General features: G+C 42.3%; 1 protein-coding gene across 4 annotated transcripts in view; it reads left to right on the forward strand.

Moving 5' to 3' along the window:
• Positions 1-13,566, forward strand: part of CLUAP1 (clusterin associated protein 1) — a 142,747-nt gene that overhangs the window by 104,669 nt on the left and 24,512 nt on the right. For all 4 annotated transcript variants that reach the window (XM_067551104.1, XM_067551103.1, XM_067551106.1 and 1 more), the window contains exon 10: positions 12,321-12,428. In XM_067551104.1, coding sequence (XP_067407205.1) covers positions 12,321-12,428 — 108 coding nt within the window. The remainder of the gene's footprint in view (positions 1-12,320; positions 12,429-13,566) is intronic.

Below are 13,566 nucleotides of genomic sequence, written 5' to 3' on the forward strand. Positions count from 1 at the left end.
CCAAAGAAACCTGCCACAGCAGCATTTAACTTCAGAAGGGGAACTGCACAAAAATGAGGAAGGTAGTTAAATGGAAATTAAAAGGAACAATCACAAGACTGAAATGCCTCAAGCTGCATGGAAACTTTTGAAAAATACCATAATAAAGGTTCAAACTAAATGTATAACCCAAGTTAAAAAAAAGTAAGACCAAAAACACGCCACCATTGCTGAACAACAGAGTAAAAGAGGTGGTTAGTGACAAAAAGACATCCTTTAAAAACTGGAAGTCAAATCCTACTGAGGAGAATAGAAAGGAGCATAAACTCTGGCAAGTCAAGTGTAAAAACAGCAATTTTGATGGGCTGATGGTGAATTACCATCCTCTTCCTTACCAGCTGCACCAATTCACCTGCCTTTCTCCCGTCAATGACCATCTTTACCACTTCAGGCAGGCTTGGGAGTTGATCACCACAGACAAGCAGGTTTTGGAGATCATCTCCACAGGTCACACCATCCACTTCACTATTTCCATCACCCAACCCCCTTTCCCCATCCCTGTTCAGGGGTCCCTCTCACAACAGCTTAATTGAGATGTAGACGCTTTCCTAAACTTGAGTGCTATAGTACTAGATGCCATACATCACAAAGGAAAGGGATTTTATGCAAGGTACTTCCTGGTGCCAAAAACGAATGGCGTTTGGAGACCCATCCTAGATTTGGGGTTACTTAACACTTACGTGAAGGCACAAAAATTCAAAACAGTGACACTTGCAGGAATAATTCCATCTCTAGATCAAGGGGCTTGGTTCCCAGCCCTTTACCTTCAGGATGCATATTTCCACATTATGATCCACCCATTTCAAATATGATTCCTATGTTTTACTGTCAGCCAGGACCACTTTCAGTATGGGATTCCTTTTGGCTTGTCATCTGTCCCAAGGGTCTTTTCGAAGGACATGTCAGTAGTAGCAGCACAACTCTGTAGGAAACGTATTTTAGTGTTCCCTTACCTGGACAGTTGGCTGCTGAAGGGTCACTCCCTGGAATTAAATTCATGGGCAATTTCTGAAACCATAGATCTCTTCCTCAAATTGGGCCTATAATTGAACATTCAAAAATCCACTTTTACCCCTGTGCAAAACTTACAATTCACAGGAGCATATTTCAATTCAGTAACAGCAGTAGCCTACCTTCCACTGTGCTGGTTTGTGGTCCTTTCCAACATAGCCAATACACTCTAGCACAGCTCCCAAACCCCAGTCAAGAATTGTCTTCAACTGTTGGGGCATATGCCTGTTGATTCTTTCATCATAGACCACATAAGACTCTGAATGCGCTGCCTTCGAGGGTGGCTCAGGACTGTGTATTCATCAAACTGACACAATTTAAATATGCTGCTTTACATATCCACCTGCATAAAGGAATCCGTTGGTGGAAAGACCATCACAACGTTTGTGCAGGAGTCCCATTTGCTTGTCCTTCCCCTACAGTTGTCATAACGATGGATGCCTCCCTGCTGAGGTGGGGAGTGCATCTGAACACTCACTCAGCCCAAGGCAAGTGGACGTCGCAAGAGACCAAGCTAAACATGAACTTCCTGGAACTCAGGGTGGTCAGATATCCCTGTCTCCAGTTTCTACTGCTAATCAGGGGCAAGCACATAAAGATCATGATGGACAACATGTCATGCATGTTTTATATCAACTGACAAGAAGAAGCAAGACCCTGTCCCTCTGCGCCAAGGCTATCAAACTTCAAAATTGGTGCATACACAATCAGATCATCATCACAGCATCCTGTCTTCCAAGGGTTCAGAATATGACCGCAGATACACTCAGCAGGCACTTTTTCTAAGATCACGAGTGGGAAATTGATTCCAGCATATTACACCACATACTCCAGCAATGGGACAGATAGAGTCGTTCACCACAGCAATAAACAATAGATGTGCGCAGTTTTGCTGCAGAGATGGAATGAGTCACCAATCCTAGGGGGATGCCTTTCACCTTCATTGGCCATTGGATCTACTGTACACATTCCGATTCCTACCGATTCCTCTAATAGCCAAAGTTCTACTCAAAATAAAAAAAAGGACAAAGCCAGAGTCATCCTAATAGTTCCAGCCTGGGCCAGACAAACATGGTTTCCTTACCTGATACAGCTGGCTGTTTGCTCACTGATCACTCTCCATGTCGCTCCTCCTTTCCTCTCCCAGAAAGGCAGAAAGATCCTTCATCCCAACCTCAGAGTGCTTTGTCTCAAAGCATGATTGGTCAGTGGTGTACGGGATTGGAGACAGCCTGCTCAGAAGAGGAAAAAAGTACTATTACACAGCAGAAAACAGTCTACGTGCTACAAATATTCCCAGAAATGGACAAGATTTGTCTGTTGGTGTGACCTGAAACATACTCCACCAACGACCTCATCGCTGCCAGATGTACCGGACTATATCCTAACTCTAAAACGTTCGGGCCTATCACTGAGCTCCATTAGAGTCTACCTGACAGCCATTCTGCAGTAGAGGGTGATTCCGTTTTTGCACACCAATAACAGTGCGGTTCCCCGGGGGGCTCAGAAATTTCTTTCTGCCAGTCAAGCATCCTACTCCGGTGTGGAACTTCAATCTGGTTCTTAAATGCCTTACAACAGTTTTCAAACTTTTTAGGCTACATGCCGCTTTCCAAATAAGATAGTCTACCACATACTCCCATCTGAGATAGGCAGAAGTGATGTGTTGGGGAGGCACACAAGGTCATGTGTCACCCACCCACCAGATTTCTGCCTTCCATTTAGCAACAGCTTCTAGAGAGGTTTTCAAACTGTGAGACACACCTGCCGGTGAATACCTGTCAGTCTGTATAAGGCAACCCTTCTTCCCTGTTTTCTTTGCTTGTCCTTTCTGAACAATCTATACCCTTTTTTACCAATGTTCCATTCACGAAACTTATCCCACCAAGTCTGTTCAATGCCAGTTAAATCATAATTTAGCTTATGTACTAATACTTCCAGTTCTTCCTGTTTATTCCCTATATTCATTGAATATGCAGACATCTAAAATGTTGATCAGATTCCCCCACTGATTTCCTTCTTGTTGCTTCTTTGACTATATTGTAATTTTCCATGTCCCCCTATATCTAACCCTGTGTTAAAGTCACCTTTCTGTATACTTACATGCTAGTTTAAGATATTGTTCACATATTTAAAGTATTAACATGGAAAGGATCAGTTGAATTTTACATTGATCTAATTTCCCACTTACATCTGCTCTTGATGGTGCAGACTTTTTGACAGAATTTATTTCTGGATCTGGATGAAAACAAGCCTCTTCGAAGATTTTGTTCAACATTTTGTGCAATGCATAGGCACCTAGTAAGTTGGGCTGTACTGGAACGCTGCAATCCATCATAAGGAATGCAAATATTAAGGCACTTCTGACTACTTAAACTGGAACATGGTGGTTGGTGCGTCACTACTGATTGGTAGAGCTCAGTACTCATCCTGTACATGTAAGCTCTGTTCTTTTGTGTGCGTTAATGGAGGTGATTCTCTTACTGGCTGAATCCTCAACTATACCTGCTGATATTTTGATAAGAAGGGATTGAAAATCAACAGTTCATTTTTCTGCAGGAGATGTAGCCTGAGTTCCAGTTAGCTTATGTTTTAGTGTCAAGCTGAATCCTGGAGAAATCAAATCCTCAGTATTTCTATTTTGTGATGAGCCCCATTGGAGGTCTGTTAAACTAAGCAAGTCTTCAGGATTCTCTGTTTGTGAACAGAGAGAGAATGAACTAACCTCTCCTGAAATTCCCATGAACTTCACAAAGTTCTTCTATATAACTCAATACCAGCCTGATCTTTTACTAGGACATTATTTAGCATATTGATTCAAGTTTGTCACAGAGTTGTGACCTGCACCTTGGTAAAAATACCATAGTAAAAATCAGGGCTGTACTAAGTTATACCAAATAGTGTTTTATAAAGTCATTTAATAAATACATGAACTTCAGATACAGATGAGGTTTTATTCCTGTTAGCACGGAGGAAGTGGAAACCAGGTACTACAAAATGATGATTGTTGTTATAACAAACATGATGATAATTAAATTGATTGGTAACCTCTGTACAATCTTTATTTCACACAGAGATACCCACTGAGAGACCATTATATGATAGGAATATTTCTGGCAAAGTGTACTTGTTCGTAGCGCAGCAGAGGTTGAAGAGAGAAGTTAAGTGCCAATTTGAAATTAAGAGTTTGGGTTAGTTGAGAATAATGGAATAAAGACATTTAAAATAGTGCGTTAGGTACTACACTGATGGGCACTACAGAAACCATTGATAGAACTGAGGGCAGATACCTGTTATATATACACAAAGAACTGAGGACAGAAGCACTCAGTCTGTAAAATGAATGAGTATGGGTATCCTGACAATAACAACATCTTTACCTGATGCTAAAATTCTATCAGCCAGACTAATTTTTGACAGATAAGCAAAATATACAAAATATATGTTAGAATTGGGAAACAGGTTTTGTGCTTGGGCTAGTAAATTTTCATGACAGTTTTGCAAGATATGCACCTGCACAGTTGTTCAGTGTTGTACTGAATCCTGCCTGATCCCTGCAGGGACTTGATAACAGTCTTCAGATACGTTAAAGGCTGTTATAAAGAGGATGGTGATCAGTTATTTTCCTGTTCACTGAAGGTAGGACAAGAAATAATGGGTTTAATCTGCAGCAAAGGATATTTAGGTTAGATATTAGGAAAAACCTTCTAACTCTAAAGGTAGTTAAGCTCTAGAATAGGCTTCCAAGGGAGGTTATGGAATCCCCGTCATGGGGGTCTTTAAGAACAAATTGCACTAACATCTGTCAGGGATGGTCTACGTTTACTTGGCTTTGCCTCAGCTCAGGAGGCTGGATTTGATGGCCCCTCAAGGTTCCTTCCAGCCTGACATTTCTATGATTGTATGATCTGATCCCCTGAAGCCTGAGAAATAGATTACCCAGAAACAAAACCACATAACCACTAAGGACTTGGAGACCATTGCAAACTGAGCGCTCTCACACAGTGGGTGTTAGTGGCGCCCAACACCTTGCAGCAGACACTCAACCCATCACAAGACCAGGCAATTTGTGAACAAACACAGTGCAGACAAATAAAAAGAATGAATTACCATGTATTTTGTTCATTTATTGTAACAATTGCATATTAATTGGAATAATTTAGTGGTACTTTTTTAGATGCATATGTATTAAAGCCAGAAGAGACCATTGTTTATGATCATCTAGTCTGACATCCTGTGTAATGCAGGACAGAGAACTTTATCCAATAATTCCTGCGTCAAATCCGCAAGTTCTGGTTGAGCTTGAGCAAATCTTTGAGGTTGCTCTAAAAAGACTTCATATGATGAGAATCCCACACATCCCTTGGTAAGTTGTTTCAATGGTTAATTACCCTGACTTTAAAATGTGTGTTTTTTCTAGTCTGAACTTGGTACTTAGAAAGTACAGTAATAGGCAATATGGAACTACCTAGAAGAGCTAGTCAGGTGAATACTTTATGATCATACTTCACAATATACCAGTCTGTGTAAAATAATGGCATCTTATGGCCTGAATTTTCCAAGATGCTGAACATCCTAATTCTCATTAAAGTCAATAGAAGCTGCAGGTATTCAGCCTCTCTGGAGTATGAGCCCTCAATACTGGGGATGAAATCTTTCAGAGAAGTGGGCAAAGAGACTGAAATATTTTGTGTGACTTATAAGATATGTGGCTTAGTGAGGTTCTCCTGTATATATCAGAGCATTTCAATGCTCCTGGGTATCAGTCCTGTAAATACTTGGGTCCGTAAGTTGACACATGTGAGTGGCTCCATTGAGTTCAATGAGAGTACACCCATGTGTGAGTCTTTGCAGGGTTGGGGCATCACAACTGGAAGTTGGGCTGCAAAGTCCCTTAGGTCCCTTTAAAAATCCCAACATAAATTTGTTTAAAGAAAATTATGGTCTCATCTGTCTTGTTTGTTTTAAAGTTTTGCCAAACTGAATTAGATTTTCTCTCTTCGAGCGATCGCTTATGTCCATTCCAATATAGGTGAGTGCACGCCCCGTGCACTGGTCCCCGGAACTTTTTTTGCCCCTAGCAAGCCCTGTAGGGTCGGCTCAAGCGCCCCCTGGAGTACCGCGCTCATGCCGTGGTAAATAGGGCGCTGCCGAGCCCGCGGGTCCCCAGTTCCTTCTTTCCGCCCGTTGATGGTAGCTGGAAAGTCTGTCCCTTGCTTTCGAAGCAAGTAGCAATCCCTGTTAGTTCTTCTAGTGTTAGTTGTTAGAGTTTGTTGTTGTTAAGTACAGTAATTAGTAGATAGTTAGAGTTAGAGATAATGCTTGCCCTTCGGGGCTTATGTTGAGCTATGCCGGGCTCGACCGGGTTTTAAAGCCTGTGCTCTATGGATCCAATCCATGTGTTCTCAAAGCCCTGATTTTAACATATTTACATTTAATCCTAAAGTTTATCACTAAACCCAGCATCTTTAATTTAAATCAATCTCTGTGTTCTTGCCCCAATATCTTTATGTTTTATGGTTGGATACATTTAGCTACATATTTATACTGGCTAATGAATCTGTAATGAAATCACTGTCACTTAGTCTTAAATCATGCTGTTTTTCTTTCAAACACAATGAATTAACTGAAATGAAATAATTTACATATGGCTATATAAATCAACTTGTCTACCAACATTTTCTCTGAAACCAATATGTATGTGTTAGAAACAATAATGTATCTGCTAAGAGCAATATATTTCAACTCAAACCAATATGTGGCTGTTCTGTCTGAGTTGGTTTAACTGAAACTAGGACACTAGTGCAGTTTTACTGAAAGTTGTGTAAGAAAAAAGTTGAAGCTACAAGAAGTCCATCCAATTCTCTGTCAGGGTGAACCTACAGGTATCTGCATTGAAGCAAGTAACAGCAAAGGCCCAGATCTTCCTAGGTATGTAGGTATGAAATCAATAGGAGTTAGGCACCTAAACACCTTTGAAGATCTGGGCCAAATGAAGCCCATGGAGTCACCCAGTGTGCCCACATTGCCATCACCCTGTTCAATACAGAAGGTTGGCTGTGGGCAGCGTCCTTTGATTTCTTTAATAGTTAAAACAAATGCCAACATACAATGTCCCTTCTTCATCTGAACAGTATTATGGGATGTGTAGTCTCTATGGATCACATATGTGTATTAAAGATGAGGGGATCTGCTGACTGACAAGCTCCCGGCAAGCTGCCTAGGTTGGGCACCCATGAATAACTGAATGTTCATTAAACATCCATCATTAAAAGCCATATTATCTTTATTTCAACCCCTGTGCCAGCTTTATTAGAACATGTACTCTACTCCTCATGTCAGTCTGTCTGAATCTGAATTAGTATGGTGTACTGCACCGACTGCTTCCCCCCGATACCAAAAAATGAAATTTAAACTTTCCCATTTATGGATATTCCATGCTCCTTTGAATCGGGACATTGCAACTTGTACTAAAAACTAGTTCAACCATTGTGAATACCTCCTGGATTTAAGACTGGTAGTCAGTTTCTTCCTGAAAGTGCTATTCATTTAATCTCTTATTGTATTTTGTCCTCATCTTGGATATCAGGCACATTGCTCTGACACCCAGACACTGTGGCATACGTGACAGAAGGAGGCACCAGGGTCTTTGAAACAGGAGATAAAAAGGGTCACAAATTGCAAGGACAGCAGAAGAGTGTGCTGCTTTAATCCCATTAAGAAATGTTTACACACCTTGCCATCACGTATTTTTTAAATTAATTTGCAATAATTGGACTTGTCTCTTGTTTTGATTTCTTTGTATCATGGTTTAGCGCAAGTTCTGGTTTATTGCTAATAACTCAGGGGATTGTGTACAAAACAGAGCTGGGGTGTGCGTGATAGCTTATTTCCATTTGACTTGGATGAGCTATATGATGATAGCAGTACTTTTTTAATTAAAGGAAAAACATGATGGGCTTTTATTTCAGTGTGGTGTGCAAGAGCTTAGGAGACATAGATCCCATTATGTGTTATTGAGTTTGTGTTTGTAATTCCCATTTTGCTGTTCATCAAGCAGTTGCTCATATACAGGGAGAGAGCTCCATTGCCAGGGTTGCTTGGCTTAGCATGTACCTTGTTCTTGTTATAGCACACGCATCAAAATACCAATCAGACAGTTTAAAGAAATAATTCACTGTCTTGGTATATATTCACAACACAAATCGTTTAAAAGTTGCAGCTCAATGAGATAAGCGAGGTGGTGAGTTAACGTACTGATGGTTCATCTGATGGATGGTTTCATCTTTCATTGCTATTGGAAATTAGGAATGAGATTTTTAAAGGCACAAATGAAAACTAGGTGCTCACCTCCAATTGACTTTCATTGCCCAGTGTGCCTTTGAACAGTTCTCTAGAATGTGGTCCAAGCCACATTCTGATTGGCTGGTTGGGCCTTTTGTAAGCCACACATTAACTGATTCTGAATGGCAGAAAACTGAAATTTCAGCACTGAAAAACGTTTAAAGACCCCTTACATCCATTTAAGTGAGTGGGGAAGGAAAAGTTGATGGGGAAAAGACTAAGAGAGACAGTAGCTGTGTGTGGAGGGATTGAATGGGGCCAAGGAAGGCAGCTGGGACTGAAGAAAAGAAGGGGCTGGAGGAGAAAAACCAAGATTTAGACTCTCTCTTCCGCACAAAGAACTTGAGCAAATTGAGCAAATTGAAAGATAAAAATTGCCTCTTAAAAAACCAAACTAACAACAAACAACTGGTATTTAATAGCAGCTGTACAAACCATTATAGATGAGGCATTCTTACTCTGTATTATACCAGATCGTGAGAGCCTTACTTAGTTTATACTGAGCCTTCCCTGGGGTGTTTGCATAAGCACGGACTGAATAAAATCTGACTCTAATGAATATTGAATAACTGGAAATGATATTTGGTTCAAGCTAAATAATAGGCAAGACAATAAATGATTCCCTCACAATGCTGTTACAGCAAATCTAAATTCTAGATAATATTGTTAGTCAATTCCACCACCTCACCAAATAATGTCTCAAGTGCCTCTCTTCCTTTATATTTTCTCAGTAACTTGGTATTGTGATCATACGACTATGAAAAAACAAGTTAGTGTTTATGCATTTACCTGTAATTAGCAGTTGTAAGGGAATGTCAGTCTACCACTAATCATAATTAAAGGAGGATATATCCATTTTCTAGAATGACATTTTGGTAATTAAATCTACCCTGAAATGGATTGCTTATCTTCTCCAAAATGATTCATTTGTGTTTGTTTCTAAATTGCACACTGCACAAGCTAGAGCCCTTCCTCTGAGTACTCTGGAGTTTGGGCCGGTGCTATTGACGGAGAAGGTTAGCAGAAGTATTCTCATCTGCCTGCAGGCAATGTTCATTGACAAAATGACCGTTTTAAAATATAGGGCCAGATCATCAGCTGGTGTAAATGGTATAGCTCCATTTAAGTCAACGGAGCTACAGCAGATTACTTCAGCTAAGGATGTGGCCCATAAATCTCAATCAACAATGAGACATGTAGCCTCCTGAGGAACTAGAAGGCAGGCTTCAAAAAGGCAGCCTGCCAGTGCTGAGTGAAGAGGGGTGTTTGGTAGGTGAGAGAGGGGTGGGATCCACCATCAGGCAGGTGCACAGAAGGGTGACATGAACTGGCAAAAAAAGAAGAAAGAATAGCTGATGTCATGGGCAGGGACCTAAAGGAAATGGAGCCTCTTTCTAACCTCCCACTCTCTTCTTAACCCCTGCTGGGCCACCATCAAAACAGGCTATGGGGAAGTGAGAAGTGGCTGTTAGCCATGTCAGCGATACAGCAAAGTGGGGCTTCTACTGACGCAGCTTCCAGCAGGTATTTGAATTAGTATGCAGGTTAGACAGAGTCTCGGGTGTAGACCAGAATTTGGCTGAAGACCTGTTTGACACTGAATTTCCGTTGAGCTCTAACTAAGCTAAGGGAATCCCTGGAGCATGAAATATTTGATCAGAGCAGCTGACCAGAGATCACAACAAACCTGTGCCCCCTTTACTTGTGGAAGATGAGATGTAGCAAGCCTGTTGGGGCCTGGGGTCAGGGATCTTTCCAGGTGTGGACAGAAGGAGTTGGATGTTGGGGTGCAAGAGACCCTGTTCAGGTTCATATGGCAGGTTGGGGAGAGGGAATCAAGGACTGAGGGAAGAGCTGGTTGGGTTGGGAGAAGTAGAGAGGCGGAAAATGAAAATCTCTAAGTATTTGGAGAAGCACCTAAACTGTGGGGAACTGCTCTGTTCCTCCAAACTTCTTGGGGTTCACCCAGCACCATTTTCAATAATCTGAGGATGTTCCAGTGCGTTGTTCTAATCCATTATTAAATGCCTTTGACATCATTCAGGTCAGGCTGAGCGAGCAGGAGTCTTATTAAGTTCATGCCTTGTAAAACCTTTTATATTATTTGTACTCTGTAATCAGTTGCCAAAATAATATCCTCTGACTGTACACTGATATGATTCATACCCATAGAGTACATTTAGAATATTGCCTTAATAATACCATCTTGTCTCAAGGCTTTTTATGGTACTTCTTGTTCATCTCAATTTCTTTGATAACTGTTCTTGATAACAGTGCCTTCTTTTGTGGGGTCTAGGAGGTTAGCTGATCCCCACCAATGCAGCAGGGAGAGCTCTGGTTCCACATACCTAGGGTTTCTGATGTTTGGGGATTATTAATTTCATTTTTCAGGTTTTATTTTTAGTTTCTTGAGTTTTGAATTTCATACTGATATCCAAAAATCGGAGGGTGGGAGGGGGGCTTTATCTTTGTATATAGCATAATGAGTAATATATATTCTATACGTTACTCATTACAGTAGTATATACTGTAATGAGTAAACTTTCTGTAATGGTTCCTAGTGCACTTTAACATAGAACTGTTTTTTTTTAGCGTATCATTATGTGAAAGCATGCTAGGGAACCTTTAATGCGCACCAGCAGGGACCAATTAATGCGCAACATGGTACTGTGCTTTAGAAATCATACACCATAGTCCACATTACTGCTCCAAGTAGACAATCCCTTAGAATAGAGTTACCTTATGCCCAGATTTTCCTGGATGCTGCTTCTTTTTTGATCCTCCGCCCTCTATCCAGGTGGATTTTTCAAATAAGAGGCAATGTCTGGGTTTTTTGCAGAGCAGATGTTGCAGCTCAGAAAGAGGTCTGATCCATCCACTTCCTAATTGGTCCCTCCCATGCATCCGCATCTGATTAGTCCCTCGCAGCTGTCAATCCCACTCACCCAGACTCTGGCTCTCAGCCCTAGGAAGGGGGAGACTAGAGCCTCACAGGAAGGCATTCATGAACAGCTGTCACTGCTTCCTGGGTCTTTGTGAGTCACCCTGCCATAGTGACAGGGAGTGACAGTGCCCCCCCATCTCAAGAGTGAGGTCCCAGGTCCCCCTCCCAGTACTCACACATCGCTGCATTACCATCCATATATCCTCTCCAGCACCCCCCAAATACTCCAGTACACACACACACCTCCAGCACCCCCACATACACACACACCCATCAAGCATCACCCCAACTGTACCCACCCATCTCCCTGTCCTCCTCCCTTCTTCCCCACCCCTCACGGCAGTGTCCTCTTTTGGGGAACCTGAAACATGATATCCCTACCTTAGATACAAGTAACCCTTTCTGGTGTTTTCTGGTGTTTTTTGGATAAACACCTATTTGTTTTCTTTTTGTATTGGGTGCATTTTATCAATGTTAATCAGTTAAAACCAAAAATCAGAAGCCCTGCATACACCCTACACCCTGACCGATCAGTGTCCTGCTTTTATTTTGGGTGATTGCTGGAAACTCATGATTGTGCCATCATAGAGTCCTGGCCAGAGTAGGGCTCCTAGGTATGCCTGCACCGCAGTTAGACACTTGTAGCTGGCCCAGGCCAGCAGGGCTCAGCTTAAGGGGCCATTTCATTGCAGGTGTGACCCTCCCACCTCACAGGGTCCTAGAGCCTGGGCTCCAGCGTGACCCTGAACGACTACACCGCAGTTGAACTGCCTCTTAGCCTGAGCCCCTTAGCCTGAGTCAGCTGGCACAGGCCAGCCGTAGGTTTTTCTCTGCAGTGTAGACATATCCCCTGAGGCCCACGAGAGGATTCTCTGAATTCCCTGAGCATGAGCATGCCCTGGCACCCAGCCCCTGTACTGAACTGCTGTGGCATTGTCTGATTCCATTAACTCAGTGCTGTTGGTGATTTTGTTTTAACCAGGTAACGACGATTCAGACATAGAGATCCAAGAGGACGAGGGATCTGACAGTGAAGTGGAAGACAGGCAGCTAATAAAGCAGCGCACAGCCATGGAGATCCTGATGCAAGGTATCCTCACCTCTCCTTAGTTCCCCCTATTTGATGAGACATATGGAAGTGCTCCTTCTGGCTGCTCAGGGCAGGGTTTTTTGAGGGACACTTTGGGTATAAGATCCTGTTAGGGTTCACAAGCTTCCACGCTGCTCAGTTCCCTAGGGCTGATGGGTATTGTAGCACTTCAGAGAAGAAGGGACATTGCAAGGGAAATTTTACTGGAAAGATCAGTGTGAGGGAAAAATTCTTCCTTGTTTTTTACATTGTCCGGATTCAGAAAATAGCTTTGGGTCAAGCCCTAGGCCTCTGGTCCCAGTGTGATCCCTAGGCCTCTGGTCCCAATGTGTCCCTAGGCCTCTGGTCCCAGTGTGGTCCCTTCCTTTCCTTTAGCTGTAGATGTAGCGTGAACTCACATTTTACCTACACTAACCACCTGAGGTGCTGCTTCAAAATTTGGCCTTTCGTTGTATTCACAATGCCACCTGAACTGCCCTGTAATGGGCCCCAGAAACTTGAACTGTTTCCCTTATGGAAGGACTGGTTGGCTCACGTGATTGTAATAACATAGGAGCTGGAGGCTTTAACCTCTAGAATACGAGGTCCAACACAGCCCTGACCAGCAGTGACTCTGAATAGCTACCATCTGAGAGTTTCTTCCATGGCTTGTGTGAAATGAGTTGGAGCTCTTGGGTCAGTTCCTACTATACAAATGTCTACTTTCAAAAAAAGAGCACCTGACAAATACCCCTAATTGTCATCTTGGGGCAGTTTCAGCAGAGGCCAAGTATTTAAAAGAGCCAGAGACAATGAATGATCTCTTCCCTGGCAGCAATGGACCCTCCTGGCCAGGGGCGAAGAAGCAGTGTTGGGAAGCTCACCCAGCTGCTGATCCTGCTGGATCCTCTTCTTTGGAAAAACTGGTAGTACTTCCTTCACTGCCCTATGACTGTCCTCTACTCGTCTACACAGTGTAAAGCATGAAGGATTCTTTCTCCAAGAATCAGGCAGCACAAATAATACTGGAGAGGTTTATTCACGATACCGGGAAGTCTGATAAATCAGCTTCAACTTCATGATGTTACAGTGGTCAATTATATATCCTTTCTTATTGATTACATAGTACATTTTAAATTCTTTATCTATTCACTTACAA

The sequence above is a fragment of the Emydura macquarii genome, unplaced genomic scaffold (assembly GCF_026122565.2).
Source record: "Emydura macquarii macquarii isolate MOO-44397 ecotype Brisbane River unplaced genomic scaffold, CSIRO-AGI_Emac_v2 contig_1348, whole genome shotgun sequence".
NCBI classification, from domain to species: Eukaryota; Metazoa; Chordata; order Testudines; family Chelidae; genus Emydura; species Emydura macquarii.